This window comes from Mya arenaria, chromosome 14, assembly GCF_026914265.1.
Source record: "Mya arenaria isolate MELC-2E11 chromosome 14, ASM2691426v1".
Lineage (NCBI taxonomy): Eukaryota > Metazoa > Mollusca > Bivalvia > Myida > Myidae > Mya > Mya arenaria.
The window spans coordinates 63,815,356-63,839,108 of NC_069135.1; the positions used below are offsets into that span (position 1 = coordinate 63,815,356).

The following is a 23,753-nucleotide window of genomic DNA, read 5'->3' on the forward strand; positions in this document are numbered from 1 at the left end:
ATGCTAGGTCTTATGTCGGAAAATACCTCAATGAGCCCAACTCTAATAAAAGCTTGATTCTTGTATATTGAAGGGGTTAAGTTTTTCTACATACATGAAGTTGAGGCAAAGATTACTTAAATCCTTACCAAGAACAGCAACAGTAAGACCATTGTAAATCAAATTGTACATTATTAACCCTTTAGCGCATGTATACGAGATAGGCCGACTTAATAGGACCATAACTGGGACTATTTGAATATATATTTGGTAGGGCTGTCTGGCTGCGCGCATGCTCTGATTTTTTTTTTTTTATTCTTGATGCAAGTGTGCATGAGTCATCAAAACTATCTTTATTTTGCCCTTGCTATGTTCAACACTCTTCCAAAAGCTTGACGTACATACTTTCTCAAAAAAATATGCGCAATACCCCTAGACTTAAACTGAACGTAAAAAAAAGCCTTCACTCCATCACACTTTTGCTTTTATTGCAGATTTCATTTTTCATGTTTAGAAATAAATTGTAGCCTCTGGCCTATTGGAGCTACACTAGTGATAAATCACCATATAGCTGCAATTTGCACAAGAAAGGAATCCATTACAAACTTTAAAAATCTGATTTTTACTTTTTACAACTTAAAAACTATTTTCTTATAAATGCTTCACATGCTAAATTACAGTTCTTAGTCAGATTTTGACTGCATTTACTGATATGTATAGTAATGGATCAAAATTATTGTTCTTAATTATCCTTAAAGGGGCATTGTGTACAATGCATTGAAACTTACTAACTGAAGTACCACATAGTTTACAATTTATTTAAGTTTAGCAGTTATTTCGTATTTTTCCATTAAAAAAGATAACTGGGTATATGTCTACCTGGTAGAATTCATTCTTTTGCGTGATTGGCTAGTCGGTGTTATCACGTGATATTACCGAGGTAGGTGTAAAGCTTAATTATGTCACCCGATTATAGTAGGCCGTCGTAGCTCAGTAGACACGACGCCGGACTGCAATTTTGGTGACACGAGTTCGAACCCGGTCTCCGACACATTTTTTTTTTTACATTTTGGCACCTTTACAATTATGTTATCAAAGCGTAACACATTCTATTAGATAATTGTCCTGAGATTCGTTACAGAAAAAAACGAGCCAATCTGGTGTACAGTCCCTTTAAACTTGATGATTCATCTACAATGTACTTTATTTTTTGAACTCTCAAAAAGAAGCTGTGGAAACTAAGAAATTTTATAACTGCTGATATTTTTTTTATAAATATTCTATTTGCACTGTCGCCATATAAAATAAATATAAAAAGCGTGATAATTTAAATATACTGGACAAGGATGATGAAGGGAGACAACTCCTGCCCTTGCTGTATTAAATTTTAGAAAACTGTTGCCTGTTACTGGCGCGATGTTGTCAAAATCAACAACAAAATTTCATCCAATGTTTGTTCAAATTGCGATACATATGAACAAGAACACAATCCCCGTCAAAATCAGATGATATTAAGCACGCATCGTTTCAATGAATACATTTAATATCTTAGATATCATTTTTGACAGGTTTAAGCGTAAGTAAATCCCGAATTTCGGACTAGTTGTTAATTTCGGACAAACGAAAGAGTAATTATGAATTTACTAGAAACAGCTAAAATCTGGCTTCAAAACAACAGCATTATAGTTCCTGATGACTGGTTACAGGCTTGTGTTGAATGGATTAGGGAGGAAAATAGGGTAAGAACAAGTTCTGAGTTGTATATTGAAAACCTTACACAGTTTTCTAGTCTAAAATAATAGATGTGTTATACAGGATTCTTCTAATCCCTAATGTTTCAATGGGTTTTGCAAATACGGGTTTTTTGAATTATATTGAAATTGTATTTAGAGAAATGGTTTTATATTTGAAATTGATAATAAAGGTTTATATTCATATTTACCATGGCATGTAAGTGTAAAGATATTTTGAACAATACAAGCATTAAACGCATTAAAACACCGGATTTTCCTTTCCCTTAAAACGAAACTTGACTGACAGGGACAACAGTTATGCCAAGTGTAACATCTCAACCATCTCCAGCAAGCTTTGAAATAGACCTCTTTATACAATTAACAATTCCTTTAACATATAATCATTTGGACTACAATCTTCATGTGCTTGAGACATCCAGTCTGCTGGCTGAAATCATTTAAACGATAGTTTATACCTGAACATGATTCCAGGACCAACCTCTTGGCCAGGATGCCGTAAACTCACAGGTGTATGAACAGTGGCTGCTTAGTGATCTCCATGAGCTAGAGACATCCTGTCTGCCGGCTGATGTAACTTCAGAGAAGTTTGAGTTGAATGGATCTTATGCCCTACAGGTAAGTCATTCAGTAAAAAAAAATATCTGGTGCTATTTTTAGCTCGTTTTTGAAGTGAAAAAGTTGAGGTATTGTCATAGGCCTAGGTGTAATTTTCATTAGCGTGGTCGTTGTACAATTTTTTTTAACCTTGTTCATATATCAAAGAAATATTCAAATAGACTTTATGGCACACATGTTGCAAAATACAATATGCACGTGTATAGTAAGACCCATTACTCTGACTTTAATGATTGTAGAGTTATGCCCCTTTTCCGCCTAAGGATTAACAGATGAGTGTTGTTTTTTGCTCCGCAGCACTCTTGTTAAGTCTGTGGAGATGCTAACCGTTAGCCTAACGTGTGTGTGTATGTATGTACAGTACACTCAACGAGTTAGACCCACTTTCCTCGCTCACTCCGAGGAATAAAGTCGGTGATCGCGGGTTTCCTCCGAGGGTAAAACTGTTGCCCTCGCTAAAATTCCCCCGAGTTCCTCCGAGTGGCTGGCTTACCGCCGAGTTTAATATGAACGATAGCCTTGAGAATCGTCCGATTTTAAGATCCCGCAGCGGAACTCCGAGTTTAATCAGATAAGCAAGAAATCATTCTTGTTTAGAAGTTATTTATTTTTATGCTTATGCACATTGTTAAGCGTAAAAGATTCTTACATGTACCAACGTTTAATTTGTATTTATGTCCGTAAACGCCAATTGAATATTGTCTTGAATTATAAACATTGAATCATTAAAGTATATCCACTAAGTTATTGCATCATAAAGCAGCCGACTATTTACACGATTCTGAACCATGACCTCTGACGTCAAGCGCGTGATCAATACAATGTAGAATATACTATTTATTATTGGTGGTTAAAAATAGCTATGAAGTTTCATGGAATTTTCCACAGAAAACGAGGCAAGGAGGCCTTCAAAACCATGCGCTGTGAACTTGGAATGCGTGTTTGACCTCCTGACTTTCCGAAAATGTGTAACTTAGAATTTCTCGGAAGAAATATGTTTATCAGTCATTAGCAAAAACACGTTTATAAGATGCATGTGCAACTAGTGAAATACGACTGCATTCTTGTGGTAAGCTAACTTAATGCAAAACGGGCAGAGGAAAAAGAATAATAGCAATTTACTGGAGCCATCGTAATCGGTTGAAAATTTTAATAAAATAAATATAACTTTAGCGTAGATTCTTATCTAGTGTCCGCAGAGTTTCGCAGAGTTAACCCCTCCGAGGAACGCCGAGTTCGTTATTCTTCGGTCGACTGATCACCCTCCGAGGGCCTTAAATTCAAACTCCGAGGAACGCGGACAGTCGATAAAATCATTTTGTTGTCCGCGATAGCAAAAATCCGCGGAGGGAAACGGAAAGTGGGTCTAACTCGTTGAGTGTACTGTAGGATTTTAGCTTGATTTTAAAAAGAACAGCAGTCATTGAAATTAGACTTTCGGATGAACAAGCCCGAATTCTTATATTATTGCATGGAATGGTATTTTTGAACAAGCCCTGCTATATAAAATTCAGAATTTGAGCAAGCCCGGAAGACATTTTACCAGTGCAGGGCTTGCGGGCTTGTGCTAATTTCGACCACTGGAACAGGGTGCTGCATAAGATAGAGCAATAGCACATTGTATCGGGCTTTGAAGACCTTGAAAGATCATTAAGTTTGACAGAAAATGTTAGCAATTGTGTTTAATGATTGCCAAATATATGAAGTTAATATAATAATGTCTTTATAATCAGTATAATATAAGTTTTAATCAAATCAAAAGTAATATTTGGGAGCCTTAAGTGTTCCATTAGAGCAGAAGGGTGCTACATAAAAGGACAGGGTGCAGCGCCTTCAAATCCATAACTTTTCAGCTAAAACCCCTAGTAGGATGTCCTCGACTACATACTTCATGCTTTGTTGAACTGTACATATATAATCTGAAGTCATCTGAATTCCCACAACTGTGGAATTTTCATTTTCTTCACAGGATTTTGAATTTCCCAAAAACAGAAAGCTAGGATGCCGTCCACATAAACAGAGTAAAAAACCTTGATATCAGTCTAGTTCCTTAGTTTCATACATTTATTGAAACAAATCATGAACATGCCTGTTCCATTGCAGATTGACAGTGTAGTGGACGTGGGTGTGTCCTTCTACTCCCAGTCTCAGAAACTCCAGGGTACAGAAAACCCAAACATCCATGTGACCGCTGACGAACCTACACAGAAACCGGTATAGTGAGCTAGCAAAAATTACATATTGCAAACCAGGTTCTTTATTAGTATTGCTAACAAGCCCACAAGCCCTGCACTGGAAAAATGTTTTCCAGGCTTGCTCAAATTCTGAATTTTATATAGCAGGGCTTGTTAAAAAAAATTGATGACAGGCAAAAGTATAAGAATTCGGGCTCCTTCATACAAAAGTCTAATTTCGATGATTGCAGAGTGGAAAGTTTAGATCAACTTTTTTGCAAACCCACTCAGAATTGTTAGCAATTTACTTGCAGAAATGTTATAATGAACTTTCCTTAGGCCAAATAAGATAATGTTCTGTTTTTCTGTTGCATTGTAACAGTGTTCGAAATTCGCGGTAGATCGATAGTCCGAGGCTACCAAATTTCAGCTGGGGCTACCGATTTTCCACAGAAACTAGCCCAACCGGGCTACCGTTTTTTCCTTATGTGAGTTAAAAAAGACCATGCCAATTAAATGCGTAACACATCGTTTTTTGGGTTTTTTTTGCCATGCCTTATTATTTAAGAATGCGTCCTTTAAGGCGACTGGAGCGACTAAGTCGCCTTGACAACGGCGATGTCGGATTCGCCGAAATTTATGATGATCAAAAAGCTAAATGCTCTGCGATTCAGGGCTCAAGCCATGTGCTGAATGTTTGTTTATTTACTCAATGAATATAAACACTGTCACATGTAAAAATTAATAATGCCCGAAGTGACAAGTAATTATCGATCAGTTTTTAACCAGTAACTGTGTCTGTTAGCAGCAGTCAAACTCTATGACGTCAATAACTCCGCCCATTGTGTAAATTAACGGATGACATCGGCAGTTTTCGTCAACTACAATGGCTATGAAAATCAACAATGCCAAAATAGAAATATCAACATTGATATTTTATTTATTTCGTTTAAATATATTTTATTTATTAGCTAAAATAAAAAGAAAGATATTTAAGTTTGTAATGCGAACAGAAAATAATCATTCTACAAGCATCGTCCTAAATGTGCAGGAAACAGGTGCCCGTTTACTTCCTGACAAATTTAATCAAAGTGAAAGGAGAACTGTCGGATATAGTTAAATCGATGTCAGTGTACAGTACAGCAAGGTTCTATTTTATACCTTTGAATTGCTTTGCCATTTATTTTAAAGAACAATTATAGTAATATTGGCAATATAAACATCGATATATTTTTGTTGTTTCTTCCGAAACTTGAAAGTGAAACTGAAAGTTGAAAAGAGAAAAATGTCATTGCACAATCGCTGGGGCATATCGGATTTGACAAGGATGCATTGGATAACAGAACTTAAAGTACATGCATGATTCTTTCCATTAAATAAATGATATGTCCAGAAAACATGTTTCTCTTTTTATTACCTTTTTGAAAACTTTATTATGCATCAGTCAATTGTAACCACGGCCCCTCCAGGTCCGGGGAAAAGCGGGGACTTTGACTTTCGGTCCAGCCAAGCCCAGGTAAACCCCTCGAACTGATAAGTAAAATCCCCGCCAAATGCCCCCGCACCCCAGAGACCCTAAGTAAGGCACATTCCCCGCTATATTTGGCGGGAATACAAAACCACCGCAATCACCCAGCACTGCGGGGCCACCGGGAAGTTAAAAACACGGCCCATTTCCCCGGCTATCCCCGGTATAACCCCGGACCTTGGGGGGCCGTGGTTACAATTGACTGGTGCATTAGTTATGCTACGTTTACACTATGTTCCCGGTGGTCACGGCAGCCCTGTTTGTCCGAAACGTATTGCGCCGTGGGATTTTGGCCATTTTTGTCTCCATAAACAAGTTTTGTTAGGTTGTGCTAAGTTTCCTCACGTTTTATCGTGGTAACCGTGACAAGGCGTAGGGGCAAAAAGTGGTTCGTCCAAGGCGCACTTAGGTCCGGGCGCGGTCTACCAGGGATGCATGTACGTTGCGTCCCGTTCTGATAGGATCCCTCACGTTGTTCACGTCTTGATCAAGGTCTGATGCATTTTCCACGTTTTGTCAAGGCCTCCTATGCATCGAACGCGAACACCGCAGAGCTTTGGATTACGTTTGTGTCCACGGTATAAAGAAAATCCCACAGGCAACAGCAATTACTGTATCAGAATACTTTGACAAGTAAACATGAATTCCCAAGATGAAGACGATTTTGTGTTTTCACCGCAAATGAAACGTAACAAAACGGCTATCGTCCACCTTAGCTTGCCGTGAAAACCGTGACAAAACGAAGCACGACGTAACAAAACTAGAAAGGAACTTCAGATGCCGGGGATTACATATGATTCCCACCCTCCTACGGACGATTTATAAGTTGTGTAACGGCCTATTACGTACTGTCACGTGTCATTGCGTTTACCCCGTTTTACTACGACCTACTACGTTTCTCATCCACACCGTGGCTGCCGTGGCAATTTTTTTGACAATTTAAAATTCTGGCCCGGCATGCACGGCAATAACGGTCTGTCACGTTTGCATATCCCGTTCCCCCGCGCTGTCTCATGTTTATCCTGTTTTCTCCACGGTTGTCTGAAACGGGGCTGCCGTGGCCACCGGGAACATAGTGTAAACGTAGCATTACTGACTTTTTGATGACTACACTATTATATGTATGACTATAATTTATTATTGACGCATTGTTCAGATTGGGGAACATTTATTGAAACTGTATGAGCGTGCTTGATTAGATGATCAGAATCGTTGTGGAATCATATTCAAACTTCCAAAAATTATTCCGATCGAGTGATACTTTATAGCGTTTAAGTTTGGGCTAGTGAAATTGGTTTCGGGCTAGTAAAATTTCCTATCTGGTAGCCCGAATGGGCTAGTAGATTCAAATCCGAATTTCGTACACTGTTGTAACATGCTACCGGAAGATTTATTAAGGAAAATTATTTTATTGGGCGCGAAGTATTTATATGCTTGCATTGTTTACTTTTTTTAACACACTTTGACATTAAAGTACCACAGTCAGTAATAGGAAACTATATCACCTTGTACATATAATAGTGCCTCATTGATTATGCTTACAATGATATTATTTTATTTGAACATTAAAGGGACTAGACACCAGTTGGTTCCCCAAATTGGCAAATACAATAGTTTCTCAAAACAAGCCTGGAATTGTCATTACGAGCTAGAATAAGGCTGATGATACATCACTTTACATGATAAAAGGAATATTTTGCACTGTCTCAGCTGAGTTTACCTGTTAAAAAAATAGCGCTTAATAGTTTCCCAGTTTATAGTGTGTATATTTAGCAAGTGAAAGTCATGTGATTAGTACAGATACATATACTGATATTATTTTTTAATTTACTGGTATTTATGTGGTAAACCCAGTAAATTTCAAATTGGAAAAATAGGCAAAAGCTGAGAAAGATACATGTGTCTTAAGCAATGTGATACATCAGTAAGTAAACTGTAAGATTAAATGCGTTGTACACAGCAATATAAATTTTAAGCAATATCAAGTTTTTGACAATTCTTTTTTTTTCTTAAAAGTGTTTCATTTGGTGTCTAGTCCCTTTAATTTTTCACTCTATATTAATTTTTAATAAGCCTTCATAAGCCTGCACTCTCACAGATATACCATTTTTACAACTTTTTTTATTTTTTGTCTTGGAAAGAGCAATTTTTTGGGTAAACATCGTCAAACCAATGATATAAGATTGCTGAAAAAAATGAGATCATAGTTTTCATATTTTCGTTCGAAAATTAATGTTTTATGGCTTAAACCGTTACTAACGGATTAAGAAAAATCCATAAAACATCAATTTTTGAACTTAAACATTAAAATCTGCAATCCAATTTTTTTGTCAGCCGTCTTATATCACTGGTTTCCATGGATTTTCGCAAAAACAGGCTTGTTCAAAAAATAAAAAAGTTGTTAAAACGTTCAATCTGTGAGAGTGCAGCTTTAAGCTAAATCTATTTTATGAAGTAGAATTCTAGTTATTTGTATAGCCTTTGCGTGTTTGTCTTTGGCATAGTTGCCATGCAAAAACTTTAACCTTAGCAAAAAAAACAACATTCAAGATATTCATATATGGAACTGCGTACAAAAGTTGCAAGAGAAAATATATATAGGTTGGCAAGTCCCATAACTCTGCTTTTAATTATTGTCAAGTTTTGCTGAAAACAGACAAGCTTTGGAGATCGCTCTACGGCGCTTCTGTCATTGATCAAACAATGGTCATGATATTATGAATTTTATTGATTTATACCTTCCCTTTTGACTTTTTGTGTATTTTAGCAAACACAACTGATTGTGTCTCATTCAAGCCATTTAATTTGAGATCATGAAACCCAACAGCTGAGAGTATAAACCTCATTTTCTTAACATTTGATTTTCAATTGTTCACTGTGTTCTTTAATTTTAACCCAGTGGGAACAGAAGCCATCTCGTATGCTGATGCTGAAGCTAACAGATGGTCATACAAGCGTCCAGGGCATGGAATATCGTCCCATTTCTGCACTTAGCCCGCAGACTCCCCCAGGAGCAAAGGTTTGTGGCATTTCGTAATGTTCTTTAGCACTGATATCAACTGAAAACTAAAATGCTGAAGCTCACAGATTGTCATACTAGTCAGTAGAGTACAGGGTATGGAATATCATCCCATCTCTGCGCTTAGCCCGCTGACTCCCCCGGGGGCGAAGGTTTGTGCTATTTCTTTTGCACTGATTTCAACTGTAAAACTCTTGCATGTGATAGAAGCTCACAGAATGACCTCATATCTCCTGAACTCAACTTTAAGGCACTAACAGGGGGCGTAATTAGTGCATTAGTGCTTCTTAGTGTTTTTGTATTCAAATGAAGACTAAACCACTTACACTTATTGTAAAGATGTTTGAAAGATTAGCATCCTGAGCATTGAATATATCTCCACCTCAGCACTCAACTGGCAAAAGTTCTTGCTCATTTCTTCTGTTCTACCATTTTTATCTAGCTGAAACGTTCTCATATCCAATATTGAAGCTTACTTATACAGTCTTCTGAATTTGACTTTTGGATCAACAAGCCAAAATTCATAGACTATTGCTTTGCATCAACATTTTAACAAGCCCTGTTATATAAGATCCAGAATTTGTGCAAGCCCAGAAAAGAATTTACCACATCATTTATGCAGGGCTCTGCAGGCTTTTGCTAAATTTGACCACTGCATAGAGAGTCATAGATGCTAAACAGAGCATTGGGGTATTCAAAGTATTGAATACATTGTATCCAACCCATCTAGGCACTCTGAGATAACAGCACTAGATTTCACTTATAGAACACTGGTTGGCCTATGCAACCTATGTACAAATTATAAAGCATACCTTTAATGGTGCTGTAAAGCAAACATGAAATATTTTGGTTGGAAATTTGCCATTTTTAACTAAATCTGAATTACCGTAAAACCAATCAATAATATTCAGTGTCTGATGTGATCATGAATGTGCTATATATATGACCCTTGTATCAGATTCTAACCAGGGCCGGGTCCTGTGTTGCCACGGTACTCTGATGCTACAGGAGCAGAATATTAAGTTTCTGGGTGGTGTAGTTGACACTGTGGTCCTCGTCCAGGCATATTGAATATTTACTGCACTGATGATTTCAGATTCTTGTCCAGGGCTCAGTTCTGTGTCACCACAGCATTCTGATGTTACAGGAGCGGAATGTGAAGTTTCTTGGGGGTGAAGTTGACACTCTGGTCCTGGTCATGGCTCAATAAATATTAATTGCACTGACAACCATTTCAGATTCTTGTCCAGGGCCCAGTTCTGTATCGCCATGGTATTCTGATGTTACAGGAGCTGAATGTGAAGTTTCTTGGGGGTGAAGTTGACACTCTGGTCCTGGTCATGGCTCAATAAATATTAATTGCACTGACAACCATTTCAGATTCTTGTCCAGGGCCCAGTTCTGTGTCACCATGGTATTCTGATGTTACAGGAGCTGAATGTGAAGTTTCTTGGGGGTGAAGTTGACACTCTGGTCCTGTTCATGGCTCAATAAATATTAATTGCACTGACAACCATTTCAGATTCTTGTCCAGGGCCCAGTTCTGTGTCGCCATGGTATTCTGATGCTACTGGAGGGGAATGTGAAGTTTCTTGGGGGTGAAGTTGACACTCTGGTCGAGGCTAACACGCTCATTAATGTTCTTCAGTCAGCCATGTAAGTCTCTGATTGGTCAATTTGTTGGTATTTAATCATTTTTATCCATTTTCATGAAATATTTAAAAAAAAATGCAAACTTTTGTCTTTGTTTTGTTTGTAAATTCCTTAGTTTGAGCTGTTTTTCAAGTTCAGGGTATCAGTGGCGCTAATCAGACTCTGAATCCTTGGTCCCTAGTTTGAAATGGTTCTTAATCACATAAATGTAGCAGATTGTAGAATTATTTTTTATGCACCATAAGTGAGGCAAGATACAAGATAAAAGAATCTTTATTTAAAGTTGGGTATATACTTACAAGAAACATAAGCTCAATGAGCTATTTTCCTTTATGAGGGCATATGGTACTGGCACTGTCTGTCCATCTATCCTTTACAATTATGTCTCAGTTTTAGCATAGCATTTATGCTTTCAACTCAAAAAGTCAAGGTAACCCTTTGAGGTCAATTAGCTGTCACTCCAACAAGGTCAGATTTGGGCATTTGTCACATTTCTAGATGATTGTATTCACTTTAAGTTCTCTTGTTAGAAAATATTCAAGCATGATTTGTATGGGGTCTTTGATGTTGTGTTTGGCATGAAATGAAAAAGCCCATGTTAAAATGAATTGCTTAAATGCCTGCAGGGAAACCAGTTCAGAGAATGCCGGAAAAGAACACAGCCAGACATTCCCAGGGTCAGAAGTGCGTAAAAACAAAACTGGTGACTCCTTTAATGCAGGGTGTGGCCAGTCTCAGCTGGGAACACAACAGGGGAGAAAATTTGGGAACCAGTCAAGCAATTTTGGTAACCAGTCAAGCCATGTCGGAAACCAGACCAGAAATTTTGGTAACCAGTCAAGCAATTTTGGTAACCAGTCTGGAAATAGAGGGACACAGTCTGGATTTGTGAAGAAAGAGGTGAAAAATGAGCCAATAAAAGGTTTGTTTTCAGGCTTTCAACATAAGCTACATTTTAGTGTAAGATATTGTCCTTCGAGATTCACTTTACACTGTGTGTGTATTCAAAACTGTTCAGAATTTCAATTTGATGCACCAGATAGTTAAAATATATTTGTATATAAATATTAATGTTTTAATGATATGGATTGCACTTAAAACATATCTTATAACTTATCGCAAAAAGCTTCTTTATAAACAGTTTGTGCAATTTCTGTGTTTATGGATGGACAGTTCACTTGATGAGCATGTATTTTTTAGGCCAACTGCAAAGTACAAGGGAACAAAACATACCAGATTTAGAGGTAAGGCTAACTACATACAGTGTTTTCTCGTGACTGGTGTCTAGGTGGAGGTGTCCATCTCACAGTTTTCATAATTAGCATGGTGTTGATGTGTTCCTTCCATCAGAAAGACGCTACTTGTTACTGTCTAAGAAACTGGAGTGAACAATTAACATCATATTGAACCAACATCTCTCTATTTATATTCATAACCAGCTTGATATAAATATTCATAACCACACCTGATATAAATACTCATTAGGCCTAAATAACAAAACCATTTGGTTTGGGCTACCCGGCCCTACCAACGAAATAGGCGCTGAACCTTCCGTTTTTATAGTCAGTTGTTATTTATTTAGTTTTTAAATTCCAGAGTAAATTATAAACAAAGTTTGTTTGTTTGAATATGTTGTTAAAAACCTTTTAAACTTTATACAGAAGATTACTTTACCACAGTTTTCTAATGATGACAATAAAGTTCTTGCATTACACCTTATAAAAACTAAAATAAATATAAATTTAAAAAACCTACCTACCCTACCTCTTTTTGAAAAGGATTTAACCCTAAACAAATAAAAAAAATAATGGCCTAACCACCCTGATATAAATATTCATAACCACCCTGATATAACATGCCAGTCAGCCAACGAAGGTGTATATAGACCGAGACGTTAGCCGAAGTCCATTCATCTTCGGGGGCTGACTGGCTGGTCCTTATAATGCCATATGAGCCGCATCGTGCGATTTTGGGCCTTCGGACATAATTATTACAAATGAAATAATCATAGATATTGTAAAAAATGCCAAAAATAATGAATTTTTATGCCCCCCTTCGAAGAAGAGGGGTATATTGCTTTGCACAGGCATGTCGGTCAGTCGGTCCGTCGGTAGACCAAAGCTTGTCCGAGTGATAACTGAACATTTTTTGGACGTATGGTCATCAAACTTCACATGAAGGTTAGGCCTGACCAGTAGATGACCCCTATTGATTTTGGGGGTCATCGGGTCAAAGGTCAAGGTCACAGTGACCTTTAATGGTAAAATTATTTTAAAGCTTGTCCGAGTGATAACTCAACAATGCCTGCACCCATGGCCCTCAAACTTGACATGGAGGTTGAGTCTGACCAGTAGATGACCCCTTTTGTTTTTGGGGGTCATCAGGCCAAAGGTCAAGGTCACAGTGACCTTGAATGGTAAAAGGTTGTCCGAGTGATAACGTGACAATGCCTGCACCCATGGCCCTCAAACTTGACTTGGAGGTTGGGCCTGACCAGTAGCTGACCCCTATTGTTTTTTGGGCTCAATGGGTCAAAGGTCAAGGTCACAAAGACCTTTAATGGTAAAAGGTTGTTCAAGTGATAACTCAACAATGCCTGCACCCATGGCCCTCAAACTTGACTTGGAGGTTGGGCCTGACCAGTAGATGAACCCTATTGTTTTTGGGGGTCATTGGGCCAAAGGTCAAGGTCACAGTGACCTTGAATGGTAAAAGGTTGTCCGATTGATAACTCAACAATGCCTGCACCCATGGCCCTCAAACTTGACTTGGAGAATTGGCCTGACCAGGAGATGACCCCTATGGTTTTTGGGGGTCATCTGGCCAAAGGTCATGGTCACAGTGACCTTGAATGATAAAAGGTTGTCCGAGTGATAACTTGACAATGCCTGCACCCATGGCCCTCAAACTTGACTTGGAGGTTGAGTCTGACCAGAAGATGGTCCCTATTGATTTAAGGGGTCATTGGGCCAAAGGTCAAGGTCACAGTGACCTAGAATGGTAAAAGGTTATCCGAGTGATAACTTGACAATGGCTGCACCCATGGCCCTCAAACTTGATATGGAGGTTGAGTCTGGCCAGGAGATTGTCCCTATTAATTTTAGGGGTCATTGGGCCAAAGGTCAAGGTCACAGTGACCTTGAATGATAAAAGGTTGTCCAAGTGATAACTCAACAATGCCTGCACCCATGGCCCTCAAACTTGACATGGAGGTTGGGCCTGACCAGTAGATGACCCCTATTGATTTTAGGGGTCAAAGGTCAAGGTCACAGTGACCTTGAAAGCAAACTCGACAATTCTTGGACCTATGGTCATCAAACTTGACATGGAGGTTGGGCCTGACCAGAAGATGACCCCTATTGATTTTAGGGGTCAAAGGTCAAGGTCACAGTGACCTTGAAAGCAAACTCGACAATTCTTGGACCTATGGTCATCAAACTTGACATGAAGGTTGGGCCTGCCCAGTAGATGACCCTTATCGACTTTGGGGGTCATCAGGCCAAGGTCAATGTCACAGTAACCTTTAACGCAAAAAAGTTAACAAATCTTCCCCCACTGATATCTCAACAATGCCTGAACCTATGATCATTAAACTTGACATGGATGTTAAGCCTGACCAGTAGATCACCCTTATTGATTTTAGGATTCATAGAGCCAAAGGTCAAGGTCACAGTGATCTTGAATGGTAAAAGGTTGTCCGAGTGATAACTCAACAATGCCTGAACCCATGGCCTTCAAACTTGACTTGGAGTTGCATCTGACTTGTAGATGACCCCTTATGATTTAAGGGGTCATCGGTTCAAAGGTCAAGGTCACAGTGACCTTGAACGAAAAAAACTTGTCTTGTGATAACTTGACAATGCCTGCACCCATGGCCCTCAAACTTGACATTTAGGTTTCTGGTGACCAGCTGATGACTCTGGATTTTGAGTTCATAGAGTCAAAGGTCATGAGGGTCATAACACACTTTATCCTCACACTTTAATGGTCATAATCTTAAAACAGCAACAAATCAGCTGTCATATCGGTCCATGCATATTTCATTCAATTGTCCATATAATCCTGACAACATGGCGCTCAGGGGAGGCATAATGTTTGACAAACATCTCTTGTTCTATATATAACAATTTCTTCCAGGCTTTTTTCTTTTAAAGGTTTGTCATTGAAGCATCATTTTCTCGAGGATTTATGACCATTGGTTTACTCATGTTTCCATAGCAACCATGGATTTCGTCCCTAATTATTTTGACTGCATTAATAGTGTGTTTTTAAACAGCCAAATGAATTAAAAATACAAAAATGATTCATCATTTTTATCTTATTTCATGTTCCTCAAAGATTATGTGTTAAGAAAATAATTAAAATTATAAGCTAGTTGTAATACTAATACGTCATTTGAAGTATTGTGCTTTCGTAACGATGTCATGTGAATGACGTCAAATTTAAAATTCGAAATGCGCAATACATGGTCTCACTTGTAAATACGTATCTTTCGCAATTCAAGTGATATCATCATGAAATTTTTAGAATTACTTCCTGAAATATCATTTCATTTAAATACCTTAAAACAATTTAATAACAAATATATGACCGAAGGCCCAAAATCGCGCGATGCGGCTCATATGGTCCGAGGTTTTTTGGCGAGGTCCAGACCGACCAAAAATATTATATGGACCGCTGACCTCATAAAACTGGGTTTTTGATTAAAATACACTGATATATGGACCTATCGACTTTATATGTACAGATAATAGACACATTTATGTAAGGTATACTATATATTTATAACCACTTTGATATAAATATTCATAACCACCTTGATATAAATATTCATAACCACCTTCATATAAATATTCACTACCACCTTGATATAAATATTCATAGCCACTTTGATATAAATATTCATAACCACCTTGATATAAATATTCATAACCACATTCATATAAATATTCATAACCAAGTAAACAAAGTTCTAAACAAGTGTCCCATTTCCATTGTATGTTAAAGTTGTGTTTTAATCAAATCTTTTTTCAGATAAGTGACGACATGTTTATGGATGAGATGGAAATGGATGATGACTTCATGCAACAACTTGATGAGGATATGGACTTCCAGGATCCTCCGGCTGTTCCAAACAGTAGAAATCCGCCTTCTGTTGGTGGAATGGCTGTTCCAACAGCTAGCCTACCTCCTGCTAAACAGAATTTGGCTGTTCCAGTTAATCATCCTCCCCGGAATGGGAATGTTGGTGTTTCAAAACTGGGATCATCATCAGCTAGGGGAAATACATGTTTCACCAGCTCAGATAAAAGGAACTCAAACAATTTAACTGCACAAGTAAAAATTGAACATTTTAATGAAGACTGTGACCATGATTTTTCAAATGGAAATATCTGCCAAAATTCTTCCACTTCAAGTAATATGTGTAATACAGTAGCATCAAGAAATGGCAGTGCTCAAAAAACACCATCACTATCGACTGTTGTTATGACTAAAGGTAACTCAAGTGTGGTAGATACGGACATAAGAAATTCATTAAATAGTTTACCGACGCCAAGAGCAGAAAATGTGTCGTTATCAGGGAAGCGTCTCTCTGGTGATAAATCGTTTGAAAATGGTTCATCAATAAAAAGGCAAAATATAGTAAATGCATTAAAACCTGAAAAGACGGTATCCGAAGGAGGAATTAGAAGTTTGTCTATGAGTTCCAATGACCTCTCTCCAGGTAATGACATTAAGGTCATTTTAAAATATTCAAACATAGCATACTGTCTGCTATGTTACCTTTTTTAAGCAACATGGGAACCAAATTCTATAAGGGCAGTTTTTTTGCTGTGAAAATATCAGCTGTGAAAATATCAGCTGTGTAATTATCAGCTGTGAAAAAATCAAGTATCAGCTGTGAAAATATCAGCAGTGAAAATATCAGCTGTGAAAATATCAGCAGTGAGAATATCAGCTATGAAAATATCATGATATTTCAATGACAATGAAGATAATGTTTTTGGTTCTGTGTAAGATGGCATTTTTTCAACCCTTTTCAATTTCCATTTCAAAATTTGTATGATCTGGAAATGAAAATATGGAAATTTTAACTGTAAAAGAGCAATGTTACACACTGTGTTTTCAGATAACATATATCATAGCATTCACAATTTTCTTCAATATTACTACGACATAGTATATGAATAAAAAGGAATGTTTTTCGTAGAATTTTTATGCTTCTGTAAAGAAAATAACTACTTTTTAAATTTAACAATATTCCCATTTTTTTGAAGCCATTTAATGCTTTATTCCTTTATAATACATGTACATCTTATTTCAGCCCCATTGTCGCATATTGATGCAGAGTACCCATTTACTTATCTCAACAAAGTTCTGGGTCAGCCACCTTCTGAAGAACCATCCTACCACACTGTCAAGGTAATGGTTCTATTAGGGATTACAAATCGGACAATAAATATCATTCATAATCAGAAATTATTATTACTTTATTGTAACCGATCCATATCAAATGGAAGAATATGTTGTACTATATATGAAAGATTGCAGAATAGATTATTTCATGTCTTATTTTCAATGCAGTTGATTTAAGAACAAAAATACAATCTGTAGTAACTTGACCAACAATTTATGGCTTTTTATTTTACACATAAGTAAATTGATCAGCAAGAACACAGAACTTTCAAATTATAAAGATTAACATAATTACATGGGGTCACCAATGATAAAAAAATAACATGATGGCCATTGCCTAAATGAAACAAAAAAATACTTTTTACAGAGATACATTTAGCAATTTGTAAAAGGAAAAAAGTAGATGTATTAGGCCGATAGATTGAAATTAACTTCAATGTTATTGTCTATTGGCCGATTAGCCTATTGCTTAGTACCGGTACTTTGCTCAAGTTAACAGCTTTGTTTTGGTCCATTGGCCGATTGTTCAGAACTGTGTTCAAGTTAGCAGCGTTGTTAGTGTCTTTTGGTCAATTGCTCAGAACTTTGTTAAATTAACAATGTTGTTAATGTTATTGATGTTAAATTTCAAATCTGTTTTGCTCTGTAAGTTTAATTGATGAGCTTGTGATCTGCAGTATTCCTAACAAGGTTTGTGACAACTGCTTTAGCTGAGCTTGTTTAACTTAATTATTTGAGCACATTGTTAACTACTTCATATTTTAAAGTTAACAACGATGTTTTAGCTGAGCTTGTTTAACTTAAATGTATGAGCACATTGTTAACTACTTCACGTTTTAAAATTAACTACAATGTTTAAGCTGAACTCATTTAACTTAAATATATGAGCACATCGTTAACTACTTCACCTATAAAAGTTAACAACAATGTTGTTAATCATTTTGTTAACTTTAGCAAAAAATTTAACAATCAGCCAAATTTGAATGATCTTTTTTTTAGCTGAGCTTGTTTAACTTAAATATTTGAGCACATCGTTAACTACTTCACTTTTAAAAGTTAACAACAATGTTGTTAATGATGTTGTTAATTTAACAATAATTTGAACCATCAGCCCAATGTAAGTGATCTTTGTTGTTACTGAGCTCAGAATGCGAAAATTACTTTTCAGGCCTATATCGCCACCCTGGTCAGTAAATTACGCATTGAAGGCAACAAGTGGATGTTGACGTGTAAAATAAATGACGGAACTCGGGCCATTGATGTTGATCTTTCGAATCAGGTATGAGAATTCTTGTACTTATTTTGTTTTGATTGTTTTTTTTTAAATCAAGGTAGACTTTATGTTTATGGGTAAAAAATATCATGTTTGTTTTCTGTTCCCCGACTTTTTGCCTTGATTCCGAACCTCTTAATTGACTCAAGAAATATTTCATATCAGTTTTTTTTCCCCAACAGTGCTGGACTGAAATGGAAATACAGACCATAGTTCAACATTATTATTTCATTCAAAGAAATTAAAGTGATGGTGGAAAAAAAATGGGGCAAGCTGGGATGATTATCTTGCAAATTAATTTATGGTCGCCTTATTGACATGCATGTCTTAGGCTCGATTATCTTGCAAATTAATTTATGGTCGCCTTATTGACATGCATGTCTTAGGCTCGATGTCTTGCTGAAGTAGAGACAACATACAGTACATTTGTATTTGCAAAAGACCAAACTTTTTTTTATCACATTTCAATATTGACTCTGCGCATATATTTCCAGGTCTTAACAGAAATGATTGGGTTTTCACCTCAAGAAGCTAATGTAAGTTACCTTTACCCATCTTCAGAATCCTAGCTGTATCATTTTGATTACTCTTCAGAATGAACTGTGAGGAAAATATAGGCTAGAGAAACTCAGATATATTGCATGAATATTCATATTTATCTGAACATTACCTCTCAGCTTTTTCCGTAACCAGACATCCAATCAAAAGTCTGGATTTCAACGCACAAATAATTCACAAGTACATGGTTTCTGCTGTCAATTTGCCCAGGGTATACAATTGAGTTCCTGATGAATAAAATGGGGACAAAGGATGCCTTTACATGATATTATATCAATTTTCTTAGTAACTAAGATATTCAAGCAGGAAATCCGAATTTATGGACTGATATTGACACCTTTCTGTGGTTTTAGCTCTACTGTCAAAGACCATGTGCGAAACAGTCTTCATTATTGATTATATCTTAATTAAACTTATACAATAGGTAGATATCCATGAGAGCTTCTTTCCTTTATTTAACTAGCCAGATTCGCCCATGCATGACTGGATTATGGCCCTTGAAATGCAAAAGAATTCCCAAACTAATTGAATATCATTGTAATTTTCAGGAGATGAAGAAGAGAGTAAAAATAGACCGAGGGGTTAAGGAGGTTTTGACAGATGTAAGAAGTGATTCATTTTTTGCTTGACTATTGGAAGATTAAAGGGGTTTTACTACTCGCTCAGGCATTGGCATTAGAGTTTTAGGTTAATTTGGTACCCTTCATTCAAATGCTACACACCATTATTGAAAACCATCTAACAATAAGGATACATAACACCATTTCGTCCTTGTTACCAAAAACAAAAATGGCCCCTGATTGACTTAGGAACTTTGGTTTGAGTTTAAGGGCAAAAGTTTTTTGTGCATTTTGGGATTTTCACTAATAACTTCTATACCATTCATTTAATTGACGTAATACTTCACACAGTTCTTTAACAGATATCACACAATTAGGTAACATAACGAAAATACAAATTAAGGCCCTTTTTTTTACAGTTTTACTCTGTAATGTACGGGCACATTGTCATATTTTTAACAAGAGTCCTATCATGGGGTTGTGTTTGGGGTCCTGGAGAGTCATAGTCATGGTCAAGGTCCCAATCACTAAACCTTGAAAAAAAAAAACAGTCAAAACTGAATCTCAAAACAAAAGCTGAAGTTCTGCCAATCATTGACAACCTGGTACTCACACTAGTTACCAAGTACTCATTCTTGTTACAGAGTACCCATTCTAGTTACAGAGTACTCATGCTAGTTACTGAGTACTCATATAAGCTTCCGAGTACTCCTACTGGTTATCGAGTATGCAAACTTAGTATTCATACTTGTTACTAAGTACTCAAACTAGTTCTGAAGTACTCTGTCATAACATATTTTATGTTTATTGTAGTTAATAGTCATAATCCAAGAAAAATGTGTTTTTTTATTTTTGATGATGATGATGATGATGATGATGATGATGATGATGCATATATGATCTACACAGATGTATTATTTTTAAATGATCAGATGTTCTTGTAGTTTTCTCTTTCAGGGGATCAAGCAATGTCAGCAGAAGCTGATAGAATTGATGTGCCTTCTAGAACTGGAAATTTCAGCATCCAATCCAAGACCAGTTGTCGTGGCAACCAAACCAATAACATCCAATCACATTAATATGCTTTATAATAGGGTAGTGGCATCAATTAAAAAGTAATCTACTAATTTGTTTGCGTATATGACTTTCAAAGATTATATTTAGAAATATTGTGATAGCTGGTCGGTCATTGTCGGCTTCATAGTCTTGGGGCCATATTCAATAAGCATCTTAGTGAATATTTTCAACTTAGTGAGAATTTTGTAATTTTTGACATCATTTATTTTAAATACCCGCTACTTTTCATCGCATTTATTCATATGCATATATTGTTTCGACCATTTTCTTGCTTATTTTCATATTTTTGGTATACAAACGTAGTTCGTTTTCTAAAAATTCAAATTAGAAAAAAGGCAAATTTTCATTAATAGTTGATTTTTTGTACAAAGATGCTTATTGAATACGACCCCTGCTATACCAATTACCTTGGCCATAGCTTAAAAATGTTTATTATGTTTTAATCAAACTTGGTATACATGTTGCTAGAGAAAATTGGTACAAGCAAGGCAAGGGCCATCACTCCGGCTTTAAAGCTGCTCTCACAGGTTGAACGTTTTGACAACTTTTTTTTGTCTTGGAATGAGCCAATTTATGCGAAAATGCATGGAAACCAGTGATATAAGACTGCTGACAAAAAATCAAATCACAGATATTCATATACGCAGTTCAAAAATAGATGATTTTTTCAGAAACAGTGATGCTTTAAGCCATAAAACATTAATTTTCGAAAGGAAATGTTAAAGTCTGCTATATGATCTTTTGTCAGCAGTCTTATATCACTGGTTTGCAGATATTTACAAAAAAATTGCTCATTCCAAGACAAAAAGTAAAAAAAAAAGTTTACAAAACGGTAAATCTGTGAGAGTGCAGCTTTAATAATTGTTTATTTATGAACTTGTTGGTCTGAAAAAAACATCACACACACGCATTTCTTTTCACTTAATGGTGCTCTTGTTAAGAATAGATACTGTTTTAAGTTTGCATCTAAAGTCAGCTTGTTTAACTGGGTTGTCATGGTAACTAAATCTGGGGAAATAGTTACCACAGTAACCTTATGTTTTCTCTGTTCATTACAATTTATTTTCAAAATGAATTACTGTATTTTAATGTATAAAATATGTCATAACTTTTCAATACATGCCTTTGTAACTACAGTTTAAACTCGCTATGTCGAACTCTGTTATCTAGATGTTCCGGCTATGTCGAACTATGTTATCTCGATGTTCCGGCTATGTCGAACTCTTGTTATCTCGATGTCCCGGTTATGTCCAGCTTTTTTCGAATATAAAGGGTTTTGAAATCTATGCTGTTTTGAAGTTTTGTACTGTTATTCCATGTTTCTTGTCTGTTTTTTGTTTTTGTGTTCTATGTCTTTGGCGTTTGCCCAGTGCCATTAAACCGGGTTTATACTTTTTGCTACTGAGCTTGTTTCTGTAGTTTTTTCGCATAAATATTAGTAAGACATGTGTTGTATTTCTGTTATATCAAATATTGGTTATCTCGACTATTTCCCGAAGTCCTTATGACTTTGACATAGCGAGTTTTGACTGTAAATGACACAATTTCTCAATGAATTATTTTTGATTTTATAAAGTCATATTTATTTATTTTTGACGTTTTAAATAAATCAAGATTATTATGCTTGCTGACTTAAAATTGTTTGAGAAATTGGTATCTGCTGAACAAGGTTGCAATAGCATTAGAGCATTTTGTTTTAACTATATGGCAAAATAATCATTTATTTCTTAAGAGAATGATTACGTGTATTTAAGTGTTCTACATGTATGGTATTTTGAATAAACATTCAATAAAACATGTCTGCCTTTTTATCAGCAAATATATTTTTTTTTTACTTGTATTTAGATCATGAGAGTTATAAAACCAGTTCCAATATCCAATGTAAATCTTCCTGTGTATTTGTTTATTGGCTCAGGGCCATTCACATCTCACACTTTTAGAGAAGATAATCTCATAGTCTTAACAAAAAAGTATATACAAATATTCATAGCTTATTTATTAATTAGTTTGAGCAATGGGAAATAAATAATGAACACATAGAGTAATGTGGGTTTTAATAGTTATTGAACTGACATACAATTCACTTCAAATAATTTCACTTTAATTTACCTTTTAGTTCGTTTCTATAATAAAACCTCCTGAACTTCACAGCAGGAGACTCAGATCTAAGATATGATAGACAGCAGACGACAATAAAGAGCAATACCCAGAAGTTGTGTACTATACACGGATTGGGGTTGAGGGTTGGGGGTCACTTATAGAAGGCCTAAAATAGGCCTTTAACAGAATATAAAAATCTGCGATCTAATTTTTTATCAGCAGTGTTATATAACTGGTTTCCATGCATGTTCGCAAAATTGGCTGGTTCCAAGACAAACAATAAAAAAAGTTGTCAAGACGTTCAATCTGTGCGAGTGCAGCTTTAAATTGAACCTTAGTTGTGTCAACTGGTTAAAAATTGACCGATCATTTGAGTACCAACTGATCGAACGTTGATAGATATACTAACATTTAGACAATTTATTTTTAGCACATGTTTTAAACAAAACATTCAAAATGTACACATTTTGTAGTAATAAAACATGATATTATTGCACAAACTGTTTAAAAATAGACTCTGTAATAATATCAAGTTGTATTACAATTAAATATACATGGCAATTATCATAAAATAAATGGTTGGCTACGTGTTAACCGTTCGAAAATTGACAATCAACTGGTCACAAAATGCCTGATGATCTACTCTCAACTAGTCGATAATTGACATTATTTCAGTATCAATTGGTCGACAATGGTAATATCTATCACTGCTAATTTATCGATATTTGATCGACTATCAAGTTTTGTCAGCTGGTCGAACGTTGCCCAATCATTTTAGTGACATTTAGTCGGAACCGACTTTTCAATTTATAGACGATCGGTCAAAAGGTAACCGATTTAGGCGAAAATTGACAAATCTTCAAAGTTAGTGTTAATTGGAAAAAGGTTGAACGATCATTTGTGTGTCAACAGGTCGAACACATATTCGTATTTCTAACACATTAGTATTTTTGACGGGTATAAAATATTTTAGCACTTTCTCAACTTTATTACCAAGTGGTAAAAAATCCCCCCCCCCAAAAAAAAAAAATAAAGGAGAAAAAAAT

The 23,753-nt window shown here is 36.1% G+C and overlaps 1 protein-coding gene across 1 annotated transcript; it reads left to right on the forward strand.

Moving 5' to 3' along the window:
* The first annotated feature begins 1,406 nt into the window (after nucleotides 1-1,406).
* Nucleotides 1,407-22,397, forward strand: LOC128216814 (recQ-mediated genome instability protein 1-like). The gene is made up of 13 exons (XM_052923486.1): nucleotides 1,407-1,718; nucleotides 2,205-2,348; nucleotides 4,452-4,562; nucleotides 8,950-9,069; nucleotides 10,592-10,725; nucleotides 11,349-11,644; nucleotides 11,923-11,966; nucleotides 15,757-16,447; nucleotides 17,048-17,145; nucleotides 18,308-18,418; nucleotides 18,907-18,948; nucleotides 19,519-19,572; nucleotides 20,488-22,397. The coding sequence occupies exons 1-13, from the start codon at nucleotides 1,614-1,616 to the stop codon at nucleotides 20,647-20,649; spliced, it is 2,112 nt and encodes a 703-aa protein (XP_052779446.1). The 5' UTR covers nucleotides 1,407-1,613; the 3' UTR covers nucleotides 20,650-22,397.
* Nucleotides 22,398-23,753: the final 1,356 nt, after the last annotated feature.

Excerpts from the sequence above, each read along its gene's own strand:
- LOC128216814 (XM_052923486.1), top strand. The coding sequence starts at position 1,614 with ATGAATTTACTAGAAACAGCTAAAATCTGGCTTCAAAACAACAGCATT. Across the intron at positions 2,349-4,451 it reads ATGGATCTTATGCCCTACAG|ATTGACAGTGTAGTGGACGT; the intron begins GTAAGTCATTCA and ends GTTCCATTGCAG. Across the intron at positions 11,645-11,922 it reads GAAAAATGAGCCAATAAAAG|GCCAACTGCAAAGTACAAGG; the intron begins GTTTGTTTTCAG and ends TGTATTTTTTAG.